The sequence below is a fragment of the Tachysurus vachellii genome, chromosome 14, assembly GCF_030014155.1.
Source record: "Tachysurus vachellii isolate PV-2020 chromosome 14, HZAU_Pvac_v1, whole genome shotgun sequence".
Taxonomy (NCBI): Eukaryota; Metazoa; Chordata; class Actinopteri; order Siluriformes; family Bagridae; genus Tachysurus; species Tachysurus vachellii.
Window position 1 is genome coordinate 19151012 of NC_083473.1, and position 18428 is coordinate 19169439.

The 18428-nt window shown below is 37.3% G+C and overlaps 1 protein-coding gene across 3 annotated transcripts in view; it reads left to right on the plus strand.

Moving 5' to 3' along the window:
• Window positions 1–6146: 6146 nt before the first annotated feature.
• slc38a4 (solute carrier family 38 member 4) overlaps window positions 6147–18428 on the plus strand; it is a 32490-nt gene continuing 20208 nt past the window's right edge. The window contains exons 1-2 of one of the 3 annotated variants that reach the window (XM_060887524.1): window positions 6147–6282; window positions 18056–18219. In XM_060887524.1, the coding sequence (XP_060743507.1) occupies window positions 18107–18219 (113 nt within the window). In that variant the 5' untranslated portion in view covers window positions 6147–6282; window positions 18056–18106. Of the gene's footprint in view, window positions 6283–6865; window positions 6908–15416; window positions 15563–18055; window positions 18220–18428 lie in introns of those variants that run through there. The other 2 variants (XM_060887525.1, XM_060887523.1) reach the window with 2 other exon arrangements.

An 18428-nucleotide genomic window follows, 5' to 3' on the forward strand; every position in this document is an offset into this window, starting at 1 on the left:
TTGAAATGAATTCAAATTCAAGTCTAAACAATTATTTTAGTAGGAAAAACAAACTACTAACAACTACATTCATATATATATATATATATATATATATATATATATATATATATATATATATATATATGTATGAAAAGCTTTATTTCTAGTCTTTTATTCATTATTGGATCACCAGTTATACATTTATTAGCTAAAATATTTGTAAGTAAGTAAAAAAAAAAAAAAAAATACAATTAAACAATTATAGTTATTATGCCATTGTCTGAGATTGTTGCATGTACACCACGGTTAAGACAATCATAGAACGGAACGTCTTTATGTGCTTTAATGACCCTTCACATTGCAGCTGCATGTCCAGTCCAAAAAAACAACTTTCTGAAAAATATGTTTTCAAAAACAGAATCACTGTGTAACAGCACCTGTGTACACTCTTTTATTGTGTATCACAAACAGTGGAGCTCCAGGGATCTGCGACTCTGGCCTCCTGAATCAGCCGTTCCTTTTCGATCTTCAGTCTGTAAGATGTGAGGGTCATTGAGGTTGAGTGTGTATTTAGAGCAGTGAGGGGAAGTGGGGGAAACTTAGGTGGGTTCTGTTTCAAACAGATAAACACAGATGCTACATGTGCCTCAGAGGCTTACTTCATTCACTGTAGTGTTTGTTTATGCAGGTCTTTTTTTTTTTTTTTACATTCAAACACTGGCAGTGTCAAAAACACAGTGCTAACATGTTTGTATTTTTCCTATGGATTTCCCACAGGCAGTGTTCAAGACTCGATGCTGTGAGCAAGGGCAACTTTGGTGTATTTAATGCAAATCCAGTAAAGATATAATCTCCCAAACCTCTCTGTAGCTATCTGTCTCTTCCTTGGAAAGTCGTGGCCTAATGGTTAGAGAGTCTGACTCTCAACCCTAAGGTTGTGGGGTCGAGTCTCGGGCCGGCCACGACTGAGGTGCCCTTGAGCAAGGCACCGAACCCCCCAACTGCTCCCCGGGCGCCGCAGCATAAATGGCTGCCCACTGCTCCGGGTTTGTGTTCACTGCTGTGTGTGTGCACTTTGGATGGGTTAAACGCAGAGAACAAATTCTGAGTATGAGTCACCATACTTAGCCATATGTCACGTCACCTTTCTTTTCACTTTTTCTATGAAATTCGATCTAAATACATAATTGTAACACAACGCATACATAAATAGATAATTGTGTTAGTATTCCAAGCTTGACTAGAATCAGAATCACCTTTATTGCGAAGTTCCATTGGTTTTTCATTTGTCTTGGTGTACTGGTGAATAGTGATACGAGGCAAGAGAGCATTAATATCAAGAAACTATGGGAAATTTAATTGAAAAAATGGACCTGCGCAAACGCTAAATTGCGAGGGCTACATGCTGTACATTAGGTAAGTAGACACCATGTTCAGTAAGTAGAAATAAAAGCTACAATCACCACCCACTTCTGAAACTGTTTATAAGATCAGCTTGTTCTTAACCACATGTCGTAATATCTGACATTTAACTCATTGACCATGTAAGCCAACCTAGGCAAATTTTCCATGTGTTAAATTTTAAGAGTTCTAGTCATAAACTATGATGAAACCCACAGACCCAGAGAAGTTGTATCCGCTATTATAAAGTAGACATCGAGAAATGCAGTGGTCTGTTTCTGTAGATGATCTGTTTGGAATGACGGCCAAGTGCTGGCTGGTGTGCTTGATGGAAAAGTACTGAGAGAACACTCTGCACTACTTAATAATGAGGGCACATTAGTTTTGTTTGTGAAGATTCAACTGGGCAAAATAGCAGGCACATGAATGCCACAGACAAAGTACTAGTGTGTATCCACAGCATGCCATTCATAAGGGAGCGAGAACTTTCTAAAATAGTTTTTAAAAAATATAAATATATTAAACATAATGTATCTTAAGTAAGGTGTTAAGCCACCAGTGATCCCATCGGGACAAAGATACACTCGCTTTAATAGGAGCACCTGTACTCCTACCCATTTCATGTAATCGTGGATGACAGGTCATAAGTTGAAACTCAATCGCAGCAAAACTGAACTGCTGATCATCCCAGGTGATTCATCCCCAGGTCAGGATCTTGCGATATCCCTGCACAATGATCTGATCTCCACTTTTGGTCACAGCTCGCAACCTTGGGGCAACCATGGACAATCAACTATCCTTTTCCTCACGTTACTAATGTGACACGCTCATGTCGGATTCTTCTCTACAACCTCAGAAGGATTTGGCCATTTTTGTCCATGCAGGCTGCCCAAGTGCTTAATCAGTCTCTTGTCATTTTAAGACTGAACTGTTGCAACTCTTTGCTTGCAGGACTTCCTACAGTATGAATGCAATTTGACTTCTGCAAATGATCCAAAATGCAGCTGCATGACTTGTTTACAATCTGCCTAAGTTCTCACATACTACCCCACTGCTGCGATCCCTCCACCGGCTTCCGGTAGCTGCACGCAAAACACTGATGCTTGCAAACAAAGCCAAAAATGGACCAGCTCCCTCTTACTTTAAAGATGTTATCACTCCTCTCACTGCACCTCGCTCCCTCAAATCTACCAGCACTGACTGGTCCCAGCACCTCTCAGGGTAAGAGGTAGGCATGCAGCAAAACTCTTCTGTTCTGGCACTGAGGTGTTGAAATGAACTTCCCCTGGATGTCTGAACAGCTGAGTCACTGGCTATATTCAAACGATGGGTGAAAACCTTGCTCATTCTGAAATACATGAACTAGTTCTCTTCCCCGTTTGTTGTATGTCTATATTTATAGTAATAAAAAAACTGAACAGAGTTTTAGGCTGATGGTATTCTACGTCTGTAACCAAGTGAACCAATGTTAATGTATTCATTGATAGAGACTTAAAAGCACTGTTGTAAATCGCCCTGTATTAAAACTGCCAAATGGCATAAATGTAAATGTAAAACATTCATGCAGTTTTCCAGTGAGCCAATTGTTTGGCAGCAGCGCAATGCATAAATGCAGCTTCAGGTAATTATCACGTGAACCATCAGAATAGTTTTTCAACTATGGGTCAATATCAAAACTCTCCATTATCTCTAAGATTCTAGAAAATGTGGTAGCTCATACCTATAAAGGAATAACATTCATGAAATACACTGGTCATGATTTAGGCTTCACCGTAGCACAGAGCCAGTGCTGGATAAAGTGGTAAATGACCTACTGCTGGCTTCATGGTTGTGTCACATCCAGTACTTGGCAGTTCTGAAGTCTGAAATGCCCTTTGATTAGAAAGGTCAAGGGAGAAAATCTACCGTAAATCAGAAAGACACTCAAATGTACAATTGTTTTAAGCAGAAAGGCATGCCAGCATGCACAAGACCTCAAGCCTTGCATTAAATGGGTTACAACAGCAGAAGGCCGACTTCTGTCAGACAAGAACTGAAAGCAGATGTTAGGGTCACAATTTGGCACCAGAAGCATGAATCCATTGACCTAACATGCCTTGTATCAGCAGTCCAGGCAGGTGGAGGTGGTGTAACATTGTGGGGAAATTTTTATGAAACATTTTTGGCTCAATAACACCAATCTATCATTGCTTAAATGTCTCTACAGACAAAATATATCCACCTTCTTATGTCCTTTTTCAGCATGATAATGCACCCTGTCACACCCTGTCTCATGCATTAAAATGAAATGCAGGAATTGTGTGATGCAGTCAAAATCTCAAAGGAATGAAATGCTAACAAAGATCTTATGCTGTTTTTACAGCAAAGAGCTAATAAAGTGTTCAGTGAGTGTATTTTACCACAGGGTAAAAATAATAGAACTAGATGTTTCTTTGGTGCTCTTATTTCTAGTTCATTCTGATAAAGTATTAGAATAGGGATCTAGAATTATTTTTATTATCTTCTGTTAGTGGATGAGTTATATTGATCTCTAAGAGACCACTAAGAGCAGAACTACAGCAAGGCACATATCAAATAATATTTAATTAAATTTTATTTGTATATCGCTTTTAACGAAGGACATTGTCGCAAAGTAACTTTACAGAAAAATAAAATCGTACATTCTAAACCTACGTTTATCCCTAATGAGCATGTCATAGGCAATTCTGGAAAGGAAAATCTCTGACGATACAGTATGAGGAAGAAACCCTGAGAGGAACCAGACTCAAATGTGACACTGGATATTGCAATTATATATATTAAAAATGTAACTTTGGAAAACACAGACAAAATTTCAAGTGTGTTAACAGAAAACTCATTCTAGTTATAACATGAAGTCATGAAGGTATCAAATGGTCACTGATTTAAACCTGAGTGTGAAACTGATCATGGAAATTGCAGTCCAAAGCCATCTCCACCGTTTCTAAGAGGTACCATCTACAGCGTTGTCATGTATTGACAAGCCGTGTGAAGACATAAAAGTCTTATACAAATAAAATCTAATTGAATTAATACATTTTCTCAGAATTAAACTGATTTAAATAAGACTTCCAACACCCACATAATATCGTATGTCAGACCCTTGGGATATTGGGGTCCCCCAAATAGTCTCCTTTGTGTACATACAAAGTACATGTATATGAGAGCAGATATGTAATTTATATGTTTAGATTATATATATAACAAACTGCGAATTCGAGCATAGATATGTTTATGTCACAGCAATTAACAATATTAATCATTACCGCTTATTATCCTGATGGTTGCATGCAAAGTTATTATACTATTCGAAAGTGATCTCACTATTAGTCGTGGTGTCAATGAAGTTGCTCAGGTTCAGACTGTAGTATTTAGAAATAAAACCTGGACCACAGGCATCTTGATCCATCCTATATTCACGGTTGAAGGATACACCAGTCAATTATAATAGCTTTTGGGGTTGCAGGATATTAGAAATCGTTTCCATATGTTGTACTCTGTCCTAAGTGGAGTGGTGTTATAGAGACTTATTGTACTGTATCTATATTGTAAGTGGGAAGAAATGCAATATTACTATACTGTTCTACTCTAATGCTAATGAATTAAAAGCTGAAAGGTTTTTTTTATAACTTTAACTATAATTTTTTATTTGTGATAATGACCTAATGATTCTAATTTGCAGCATTTTTTTAACAGGTATATTGCCGTGTCTTCACATCTTACTGCGTGCTTTGTCACTTTTCTCGCTCTGTCATGCTGGAACAGGTTTAGGTTTAGGTTCTCAGTTGCAGTGAAGGGAAATTATAATGACATTCTGTAGAATGATGTGCTTCAGAGTTTGTGGGAACAACTTGGGGAGGAACCAGATATAGATATGATGCACAATTTGTTCGAAAAATATTTAACATTTTTCTGCTCCATGAAATCTCAATGTCAGTACAACACAACGAATTGGCCACTGGAATGACACTGAATTTTTTGAAAGTTTTGTCATTCATTCATTCATTCATTTTCTACCGCTTATCCGAACTACCTCGGGTCACGGGGAGCCTGTGCCTATCTCAGGCGTCATCGGGCATCAAGGCAGGATACACCCTGGACGGAGTGCCAACCCATCGCAGGGCACACACACTCTCATTCACTCACGCAATCACACACTACGGACAATTTTCCAGAGATGCCAATCAACCTACCATGCATGTCTTTGGACCAGGGGAGGAAACCGGAGTACCCGGAGGAAACCCCCGAGGCAAGAGGAGAACATGCAAACTCCACACACACAAGGCGGAGGTGGGAATCGAACCCCCAACCCTGGAGGTGTGAGGCAAACATGCTAACCACTAAGCCACCGTGCCCCCCAAAAATAAATAAATAAATAAATAAATAAATAAATAAAAATATTTAAAATGGGGAAAGCTTTCATGGGATTATCACTGGGGGGAAAAAAACTAATTGCTTGATTTCTGATATTATTACAATTAGTGCAGTGCATTGCATATAAAATATTATATAAAAAAATATTCCAGGTATCTTATCTAATATTTAAAGTCAATTAAAGAATATTTCAAACCACTGGTAGGAAGCTTGAGAACAAAAGCTTAGGGAAAGTTCTGAGTCAAGCTATGTTGTCCTGTCCTGTCCTGTCCTGTCCTGGTTTGGTCTGTCTTAAGCGACAGGCACGGTACAGGCGACCACCATAGGAGTGTGTCGCTGTAATCTGATGCGACGGGAGGGCTCTGCCATCATCACATGGTGGAAATTTCCACGCTGTTGCCTTGGTTTAAATGGGTATGAACTAAAAGAGCTGAGGATCAGTAGCCCGCCTCATCTTAGAGCTCCTAAACACTGAGGGTTTTTTTGGGGTTCCAGTGACTAAATCAGGTGAGTTCTGTTTATTTAAATGGCTTTTATCTTTTCTATCGGCTGCAAGGGAAATGTTTGACATGCTTTATGCCAGATGATCATACTAATAAATAGTCGATATAACCTGTAGAGCATGGGTGAGCTTATGCAAAGTGGCTTTTTGGAATAAGGAAATAAAATGAATGCGTAAATGGAGATTAAACCAGGGGTGTGTTACTATTCATGCAAGTACAAGACAGCTTTATGAAAACAAACACATTTTTGAGTTCCAGGGTCAGTGCGTGGTTTCATTGCTTATAATGACACCGTAGTCAACCTGGTGTCTTTTTTTAATATTATAGAATTTATTATAGAATGGAGTTGGCGCGTGCAGCCTAGGCTTTTACGCATTGTGTCTGACTGCATAAAGCTTTCCAATGCGCCTTTAACTGTGTGAATGCTTTATAAGGAAGATCTGACGTGCAGAAATAAAACTGCACTGCCTGTTCATTCCGATTGATAGTCTAAAGGAAAAATACGATATGTTTTAGTGAAATTTAGTGTTTTTTTGTTGTTGTTTTTTTCCACCAGTGCAGTCAGATGGACAAGGCTGCATGTGTGGACCTGAGGATATATAGGCTGCATTGTTTAAATGACTCCCATGGTACAGTATGTACTTATTAATACTGCATGCACTAGGCGAAATGAATCGAAGTCTTAATCGAGTTTATTATTTGATCTATTTTTATACAAACATGTGAGGGGGGTGGGGTGTGTTTGGGGAGGTGGGGGGTGTTTTGGAGATAAAAGACCGCGAATAGACCAGTGTGTAGACTGGATAGTGGGTTAATGGTTCTTATTGTTTGTGGTGAAATGAGTAATTCTCCTAAAATGAATAATAATGACATTTACACATACCAGGGCTTTATAGAAGTCTAGTCTTTATAGTTTAGTCTCTTGATAGCCTTGATCAGATTTTTATATATATATAGTATGTTGAGTTGCTGATTTAAAATGCAAGTGGTCTAATCACTTAAGTATTTAACCACTTATCTAAGGCCACATGGGCTTGATTTGATCTACAAGAAGAATAAAAGTACACAGAGAATTAGCCCCGCCCACTATTTCACACGCGCCATAGTTCTTCCATGCTGTATGAATATGTTTTGTTTTCTGCACAGAGATTAGATCATTTAATCCATACTACACTGTAAAGCCTGAGGATTGTGGACTCCTTTTTAGGCACCACACCCATATGTGCTTGCTGAAAGTCGGCCTGTTCCAGATTTATTCCACCTTTCCTGTTCTAATACCCACCACCCTTTTGGGAAGGTTTTTCCACTAGATGTTGGTGGATGGCTTTGGGGATTTGTGATTATTTCAGAAATCAGAGATCAGACCGAAAAGGAGGCATGGGTGCCTGGGGTTCATCCGAAAAGTGTTCATTGGGGTTGAGGACAGTTGAGTTCTTCCACTCCAAACTTAACACATCATGGTGCTCGCTTTGTGAACAGGGGTATTGTCATGCAGGAACAGTGTTTGAGGCTCTGCAGCATACAAAGACATGATATCTCATGCAGGGAAGAACCAAGAATGGGTGTGACAGACAGGTGTGCACGTACTTTTGCCCATATCAACTAGGAGTTTACAGTATGATAAATGTAGGATCTAAAGATTCATGGTATAACATTATCTGGTTTAGACTTTCCATTTGCAAAGAGAATGATAGTAAATTACAGTCTTTTAAATGTTAAGGTTTTTGTTTAGGACCACATCAAGAATAATAAGCAGTTTTTTTTTTTTTACAATTCACCTGCATCTACAGGCCTACGGAATTGATTGTTTCCTCTTTAGGTAAATAAATTATATATTGTTTAGTTTCACATGTTAAAACTGCCATGGCATTGCCTAAACCCGAATGTAATTCATCAGTGATGTTATGATAACTAATCAACTTAATATCATGCTTTTTAATTAATCTGATTAACAGTTCAATGTTTTTAAAGCTGACGATGTAAATAAATAAATACAATGTTATGCATGCATGCATGCATGCATGCATGCATGCATAAATAAATAAATAAATAAATAAATAAATAAATAACGAGAGACAAAGAAGTAGTGGAGATGGCACTGATCCGATATGCAGCACTGGTACTGTGCCAACACCAGCAAAAAATGGTGGATTGGATATCAGGGAAAACATATTAAATATCGGCTCCTGTTACAAATGCCACATTCGGAAATGGAGATGTTAATATATATATATATAAAGACATAAATATAAAGACATTGTGTCTTTAGTTAGGGTTAATATTTATTATATTTAGGGTATACTTTATACTGTGTTCATTAAACTTCACAGTGTAAGTGATTTTTGTGTGAAAGAGAACCTTTAAAGCTCTATTTTTTAGTATTGGCTGTTATCAGGAGAAAAAGTGAGTAATTGATTATCTCGGAAAATAAGCTCTGTAAATAATACGGTCTATACTTTGACAGTCTGAAGCCATATCATCATCACACTTTTATGACCTTTTTTAATTCTGAAAATGACCGTAATAATGAAGGAGAGCACACGTTGTACTACATTAGTAGATAATGTACTGTACATTTGGGGGGAAAATCAATGTCAAACAGAAGACATTGTGTACAGGTGACTAAGAAAGTTGTGTAATAAACTCTTGTTTGTCTAGTTTCAACTATTACACTTTCTAATGCTTTAAATCTCATTCATTAGAACCACAAATGGTTTTGTGCAAAAGTTTTACATATTCTAGGTGGTAGAAATCAAGCACCGGAACCTCTTTATTGTTGACATTTTTAGGATTTGTTGCTTTTAGGTGTTGTTTTCTGACCTACTATTTTTCCAGTTTTACTTTAATAGAGATTCTTAGTTTAAAGAAGCATGTCAACATTTCTGTTTGTGATCAGTCACTGAAAACAAATTCAGTATGTGTACTTTACACTGAGGTTGCTTGGTACAGAGTGACCTGAACACAGCAGAGATCACCATCTTTCAGTAGAGATTTGCTCATTTGCAAATACAGTACGTAACTGACCAAAATAGAGAAGCCCATAACTCTCCTTTAGCCTTCCAACCTGGCCCTAAATAGTGCAAGGCAGGTCTCAGGCACTTCATTTAGTATCATAGGCATATCAAGCAGGCATATGAAATACTGTTGTGAGATATATGAATGTACAATGACCTGCACTTCTTTAAATACACTCCTTTGCTGTTTTATTAATCACACCTAACATCTGCACGGTCATGCAGTTATCCAATCAGCCAATCATGTGGTAGCAGAATAGTACATGCGCTTGTGCAAATACGAGGCAAGAGTTTTAGTTAATGTTCACAAGATGTGATCTCACTTATTTTGACTGTGCAGTGGTTATTGGTGCCAGATCAGACTGGTTTGAGTATTTTAGAAACCTCTGGCCTCCTGAGAATTTCATACAAAACAGTCCCTTGAGTTTACCTGGAATGGTATGAAAAAATAAAAAGCATCCAATGAGAAGGAGGTCTTGTTGATGAGAGTGAAATCCGAGGAAAATGCCCAGATTGGTTGGCAAGAAGTATATAGTAATTCCAAAAAATCTTTACAACCGTGGTGAATAGAAGAGCATCTCAAAATGCTCAAAATATATCAAATCTTGATGTAAGTGAACTACAGATTGCTCGATTTCTGTTTGTTTGTTTTTTTCATCTTGAGCAATTCAAGAAAATTCCAGGAGTTTCGGAAATAACAACTATGCTCAGGTCAAAGTCCCAGAGATCACATTTTGTGATGTAAATATAAACAGAAGCAGGTATCTGCATTATGTTATATCACATTGCTGCCACATGTTTGGCTGATTACATGAATAAGCAGGTGTTCCTTAGTGTATAAAGAAAAAGAGGTTTCTCTTTGGTTATATTGTATGTTTGCCCGCTAGAAGGGTCTTTGTAGTTCGGCCTTCCGCAACAGTTTTTTTTCCTGTCCTGATACATAACTTGAAATGATGGATCAACTACAATCTTCATCTTCATTTACCATTTCACAGGCATCTTGGAAACACTAGGCACAAGCCAGTAATATATGCTGGATGCCAGACACACACACTAACACCAAGGGACACTTTAGAGTAGCCAGGCCATCTGCTGCCATGATTTGTTGAAGATGAGAGGAAACCAAAGATCCTGGTTGAAACCCACATGGAGACAGGGAGAACATTTAGAACACCACAGGGGCAGTAACTGATCCGAGGAATCAAACTGAGAACTCTAGAGATGTAAGGCAGCAATTCAACCTGCCGTAAACCATCGGACACAAATCGAAACCACATAATGACCCACGTTATACCATGATGTCTATGGAAGAAGCTGTATTATGTGCATCTGACAACATTGTCAAGGTTCTGCATTTTAATGAAGAGTCTACTGGGGTAGAATAATTGTGTTTGTCGGATATGGCTGTGGTTAGAAAACGAACAGAGATGTGATGGCACAGTCGAAAAGAGGAACTAATCAGTGTAAATGTTTCCCTCCTAAAATTGTCTAAAAAATAAAAAAGGCATAATTAAGGTTACACAGTTGCATAGTATAGTAAATAAAAATCTATTTAATTAGTCATCAACATTTATATAACAATATTAAAATATATATTAAAGTTTGTTAAAGGACACACGGAATCCTTCTGCTTGGAATAGTTTAATCTGCACCTATTGGATCTATGTGTGCATTCATTTACATGTTAAATTCAGTTTTGTATTGCTTTGAGCTTGGTTAAATAACTAGAATTACCTGATTTCAGCCCACCAGAGGGAAACATCTGCTGAAAGCTAATAAGCCTATATTTGCATAAATGCAGAGTAATCATAACAATACTGTATGTGTTTAGCAGTGATATAAGAGAGAGAATCACAGTCAACGATTGTAACTAGTTTGCTCACCATTTCATTCTTAAATTAATATGGTGCCAAATGCACATTTTATTGTCTTGACACTTTATACAAAAATCAGTTTAGTTTTGTCTGTATTGTATTTACACAACGTTTGTCTTTTAATATCTACACATCATATAATGAAGGATGAAACTGATTATCTGTAATTTTTATCAGTTATCACATCTTGGCCCTGATGTCTGGACACTAAAAGTACCTCTGATTTCATTACTCATTATAGTTTTTTCCTCATAAATGTATGATGCAATACAGCATAGGCAAAAAAATTGATAGAATGTTCAATAAACATTTGTTAACATATGTTTTTGTTTAGTATTAGCATGACTTTTATGACTAGCAAGAAAACTAAAAAGAAGGAGGAAGACAGCTAATACTGATTAGGGGCATGATTTTGAGGACTAGCAAGAAAACAAGGCAGATGGTACTGAAATTAGCAGCATGGTTTTTAGGACTAGCAAGAAAACAAGGCCACCAGTACTAATAAGCGTAACGATTATTAGGACTAGCAAGATAAGAAGGCTGCTTATTCTCATTAGCGGCATGATTTTGAGGACTAGCAAGATAAGAAGGCTGCTAATACTGATTAGCATCATGATTTTGAGGACTAGCAAGAAAACAAGGCCTCCAGTACTAATAAGCGGAACGATTTTTATGACTAGCAAGATAAGAAGGCTGCTGATACTGATTAGCGGCATGATTTTGAGGACTAGCAAGAAAACAAGCCCATGGTACTGATTAGCATCATGATTTTGAGGACTAGCAAGAAAACAAGGCCTCCAGTACTAATAAGCGGAACGATTTTTAGGACTAGCAAGATAAGAAGGCTGCTGATTCTCATTAGCGGCATGATTTTCAGGACTAGCAAGAAAACAAGGCCCCTGGTACTGATTAGCATCATGATTTTGAGGACTAGCAAGAAAACAAGGTTGATGGTACTGATATTAGTGGCATGATTTTTAGGACTAGCAAGAAAATAAAGCCACTGGTTCTGATAAGCATCATGATTGTTAGGACTAGCAAGATAAGAAGGCCCCTGGTACTGATTAGCGGCATGATTTTTAGGACTAGCAACAAAACAAGGCCGCTGGTACTGATTAGCGGGTTGATTTTTAGGACTAGCAAAAAAAAGACAGCTGATACTGATTTGCGCCATGATTTTTAGGTCGAGCAAGATAACAAGACCGCTAATACTGATTAGCGGCATGAAATATAGAGTACATGACGGATTTATATCCGTTTTGAGTGAGACAGCAGCCGCCACTTTCTGTCTCAAGGCCATTATCGTATGTTAGCAAAGACATGTGTTCGTTAAATGGAGATCTCGAGTTCAGCTGTTCCACGGTTGTCCTAAAGATGAGCAAACAAACAAGGTCAACAAGGTTACAGACAGAGTGTCTGCACTCGAGGGTAATTGAGGAAAAAACACTTCTACTACTTTAGTGTATAGGATATATGTGTGAGCAGTGAGAAAAGTTTCTGAATCTGAATACTTTCAGATGCTTAGCTGAAGTCTGATGGTTTATTTTTGACAATTAAAGGGAAAAATGGGAATTCAGTCAACTGTATATAGCTATAGTTTGCTACCATTGTTTTTTAAATTTTAAACACAGAAGATATCTTATATTCATATATTCAAACTTATCTACCTTGAATATATTCAAATCTAAGATTATTAATCTTATTAAAATCATTTCTAGAAAATATGAAAATGCTTAAAAAATAGTGACAATAGTGGTTCATTTTCCTAAACTTTTAATAGGATTTCCTCCTATCAAATAATATGACTATGACCTGTATTGTAATATTTAGGTATAATTCCATCGACTGCTTGGAAAAAAAGAGTGAAAACAAGCGATTATATCTTGAATACAGTCGAATGTTTGTTGTATTACCTATTAAAAAATTACAGTAAAAAAACTCAAATATTTGGTTGAATTGATAAAAACCTGTTTGTGTTCACAAGCTTGAAGTAGTCTTGTTCTGTTGCCAGGTAATTTGGGTATGTTACTTGTTTATTTCTAGAAAGCAGCAAAATTATTTTAATGTGTAATAAATCTGCCAGAATAAGAAAATGTAAAAACTTGAAATTTGTCTAATAATTATTGTAATAACATTTGATGTATTTTTTAAATATGTTTTACTTTCTTGATAGGAAGACTTTTCAATAATGCAATAATATATATATATTACTATGCATTTTTGAAAAGTCTTCCTATCAAGAAAGTAAAACATATTTAAAAAATACATCAAATGTGTGTGTGTGTGTGTGTGTGTGTGTGTGTGTATATATATATATATATATATATATATATATATATATATATATATATATATATATATATATATATATAAAAATTATTATTAATTTTATTTTATTTTACATAACACAAAACAATGAGTAAATGAGAAAAATGTTTAGAAATGGGTTTAATAATCTTGTCTTTTTGTAGTCTTATATGAGAAATCTTTACTACATTTGAAGATATTTTCAATTTAATTCATGTCATTACTGAAGTTCGTAAAAGAAATATTATAAACTTTTGTAAACTTTTACACTGATTAGACTGTACTGTGTTGTAGGCCACTCTTACATAAGCCACATGGCTCTTATGATGTACAAATCATCTCTCTGAGACTGAAATAGTGCTCTATCACTATGTAAACTGCCCTTTAGATACTGCCATGAACAGCCATTTAACGCTCTCCATGTTTCTAGAGACATTAGATCTTGTGGATTTATGCTGTGGAGTTTTAAATGGTGTTTAGTTTCCTTTACGTGATTTACTCAGTAAATCCTAAATCTAGTTTGTTCTTGGTGCTTTGTAGTATTGAAAACTTTCATTAGTCACTGTGATGCATGATTTAGTTTATATTTAATTCTTATACTAAGTCATTATAGATGCTGCAGTTTGGTCATCTGTTTGTTTTTCATGCTTATGATTGGAGACGTCGCAGATTGTGCTGATTTTGTCAATCGGGTGTGTGACTACATACGATTTTGTGGAAGAAATCACAAAGAGAGAGAGAGGAAGAAAAATAATCTGATTGTTTATGGCAGATCTGTATATGATGCATTGCTGTGCAATTTTATATTACATATGTGTTGTTGTTAAACCTTTTCACCCAGATCATTAAGATTTCAGCAAATATAATTCTGCTGCTTGTTTTATCCGGAGTATATGTGTAGTAGTCTATTGTCCAGTAAACAAGGCGGAATATTATCCAGTAAACAAGGCTGATTTGCTTATTTTCATGGAAGAGGTTCCTCAATGCTGTTGTAAGTTTCGGCTGTTCAGCATCTCCTGTGTTCTATGAAGGAACCATCCATGGAATTTGAACTTGCTCTGAGTTTGTCACCAAGGGGTGTCATAGTGGGAAATCTTTGCTTTGTTTTGACCGTTGAGCCAAAGCTTGTGATTGGCCTGGGTGGGTTGAGTCGTGGACTTTAACAATGGCTGACTCCATATAAGGAATGAGCATCAGCAAAGGAATACGCTCTCCTTGAGATAAGAAACTGCTTCTAGACCAACACAGTAAGAGCGATTTTTTTTATTATTATTTTCTCAGCATGCTACCTTTTTTAGTTTAGAAATCTTTTTAAAAAGCTGTATATTACATTGGATAATAGGCTGCAACTTGTCTTTCTTTTGCTACACGGATTGATATGAGGTTTGTGTCTTGGTGCAGATTTTATGTGGAAGTAGAATTTTTTTTTTTATCCCAGATTTGAGAGGTGAATTTGTTAAGGATCGGTGAGCTTAGTCTGACTTTATGGTTCATCTGTAATGATAAGAGATTGAAATTTGATGCAGTTCTCATATCTTGTACACGAAGAAGCCTTTAGGAGGATTTCTTTTATTATATATGCATGACGTTGGCCTAAAACGAATTCTGTCACTTTTACCTGATTTTCAGTTCATCACAATAAACTGATGAGGTGGAATGTGTAGGTGTATGTCCGAGATGGCACGCTTTGTGCTGATTGGTTGTAGATGTCACTGCCCCAGATGGCTACCCCTGTGTGGGCAAACTTTTAAGATCAGGATTAAAACGTGGATGAATAACCAAAAAAAAAAAAAAAAAGTCACCCATCCTCTGTGTCCCAGAAGGACGGAGCAAAGAGCAGCTGTTGCAATGTGCGTTATCTTGTCTACAGTTAGGGATGTGTGTGTTCTCTGTGTCTAATGACGCATGTGGTGGGGAGGTAGGGTGGTGTGTGTGTGTATGTGTGTATTGGGACCAGTGTTTGTGCTAAAAGACATGGTGATTGGCTGAGAAGGGCCCGCCCTCTGCTCTTTATAGCTGCCACTCACCTGCAGGAGTAAAAGCAGCACGCTCATACAGTCTCCGTTCAGCTCGGAGCCCTAGACTGCCTGTGAGTACCGAAAATTTAACCAAACACCTTATTTTATGCTGAAATGATCCAGACACGCTAACTTCGAGATGTATTCATGCCACTAATTGTGCATGTGCAGTAGTATTTCTGTACTTGTGTCATTTGTCCTGGTCTATATCTCCTGAAGGTGGGGTGGGGGTTGTGGTTCTGGAATGGTGGTGGGTTTTTAGCTAGCTGTGAACATGACCAATGAGTCTTAACTTGAGTGGACTGTTTAAGAGCGAATGTTAAGTTTTGTTTGTATTTTACTGTTGTAAACGTGCTCACGGCTCCCAGTTAGCCTGCATTCCTCACAGGAGCAGACCTGCTGTGTGGATCTACCCCGAGGTATCTACAGAGAGAAAACTATTGAAGTGACAAGCTGATTTTCAGCTTGAACCATAGATTGGATTAATGTTGGTGATGGTGATATTAGAAATCCACTAAGACATGAATTATGATAGAACTTCCAACTTACAAGAATTGCATCCAAAACTGCTGGAAGGTTTTTCATCATGACAACAAACCCAACTGGATTGTTCAGTTTTGTGCTCTTGCGAGGTCCGACACCTTGTACATTGCATGGTCGTAAAGATGCTTTTATTTTTTGTTGTTTGCAAGAAGACAAAAATATCATCCGGAACGACGAGCTTTGACTTGCCGTGTGACCTGAACCCATAAAATGTTAAGTAAATAGAGCAGACACGTCAAAAGGACAGTAAAAGTTGGACGGCTTGCTTCGTTCGGTCACATAACAAACTGTTATGAGCTTAGTGATGGTTAAATCAGTGACATGAAAAATAGAAAGTTGCGTAAATCCAATTACCATTTTAATTAACAAAGTTAAAATGAACTGGTTGAATAGTTTAGGTTTATAAAAAAAAATTTTGTTGATTTTTTTTTTTTTAGTTGAATCATCTTATTAAAAAAATGTGACTACCTTCAAGATCATTTGCAGTGCCAAAAAAGCACTGCAAAAAAATTTGCACTGCAAATGATCTTGAAGGTAGTCACTTTTTTTTTTTTTTTTTATAAGATGATTCAACTTATTAGAAATGTTTAGAAATAGGTTTAATAATCTCATATTTGCTATTTTTTCATGTTCTTTGTTTTATTATACAGTAATTGGAAATACTTTAAGGTTTCCAAAAAATGTTTGTAGATGTACAGGTGGCTAGTAGTGATGAAAATATTAAACAGTTCGGCTTGAGCGGTTCCTTCTTACCTATCATGAATATTATATAAAAAAATAAATAAATAAAAATAAATGTTTATTTTTAGATTCAATGCAGTTGCAACTTATTTCATATATATTACAACAATATGTGTGTGTGAGAGAGAGAGAAAGTGTGTGTTTGTGTGTGAGAGAGCGAGAGAGAGAGAGAGAGAGAGAGAAAGTGTGTGTGTGTGTGTGTGTGTGTGTGTGTGTGAGAGAGAGAGAGAAAAATTGTGTGTGTGAGAGAGAGCTCGAGAATACGTGTGTGTTTGTGTGAGTGCAAGTGCATGTGTGAGTGTGTAAATGTATCATTTTTGTATTCAGTTACACAGTAATCCTTGTCTTTTTACACAAAAAACAAACAAACAAAAAAGCTATACTGTCAAAAAATTGTTCCACATTTTTGTGTTCCAACAAATTCTTAGTGTATACGGTGGTTATGGCGAGGTTTATTCATGAGCAAACAAACCACACCTCATTCGGTGATCTTACTGCAGGACAAACAATCTCGATCTAACAGAACTTTCGCTTCTGCTGACGCAGCCCACTATTTATGATTTGATAATTTCCAGTGCCACTGGAAATGTTGAGAAACGTCACCTTCGTGTGAGGAAGAGGAGAATTGAGGTATGAAACATTTTGGGGAAAGTGTTGCATAACTCTTGCTTATTGGCTCTGAGGAGCGGTGTGTTCTCTTGTGTTGGCTTCATTATGGTCAAAAGGTTTGAACTTTGGTTTGAATTCTGCTGAGACTTGTACAGAGCTTGTGTATTGTGTTATTTAATGGGACGCCACATTGTCCTGTTTAAACCTGCTACACTGGGCTCCTGTCGCAGCATGTGAACTCGGTTTTGCTTCACATTATAATAAAGTGCTCTAAAAGAAAATGAATAGATTGTGTCGTGCGTTTGCTATTGTTCGTTTATCGCACACTGCAACCGTCATTTCCCATATTGGGAAAATGTGTTACTAGCATAAAATGGCACTTGAAATGCATCATGCCTTGCTAACAGGTCGAACCTGACAGTTGGAACAGTACTTTTTGGCGTTATACCACAATAGTATGCAGATTCAGTACATTACATTTCCCAACCAGCTCTTTTAACATGTAACACAGTATATTGCACCATTTTTTTCTATTATTAGCATAGAAACATCAAGGCTTGCTTAGTGACAACATTTAAACACACTCCTTTGTTCCATTAATCCTTATTGGACGTTTTCCCGTGTCTTTATTCCTGACTGATTTTCTCATGCTCTTGTTCCCCCCCCCCCAGGATTAACAGAACTCTTTGCTTTGCCTACGATCTACCTTCTTCATATTAGCCATGGAGCGGGTGGAGTTGAAGAAAGTGTGCACTGAGGCGGATGATGACAGCAACGACAGCCTTGACGAGCGCTACTCCGGGCCTGGCAACTCTGAGAAGGCCACCATGAACAGGTCAGTGCTCTGAGACCCTGCTGCTGCCCACAGACCTCGACACTTCTACACTTCTGCCCGTCTGTTCATCTCCCACTTGCTCGATCTGTACTCAGATAGTCTGTTAGTGTCAGCACTGCAATAACCGGACTCATGTTCCACTGTGATCCAAACAAAGACCAATTTCAATCACCATGAGCCAAAATATTTCTCAAAACCGTTGACAAAGT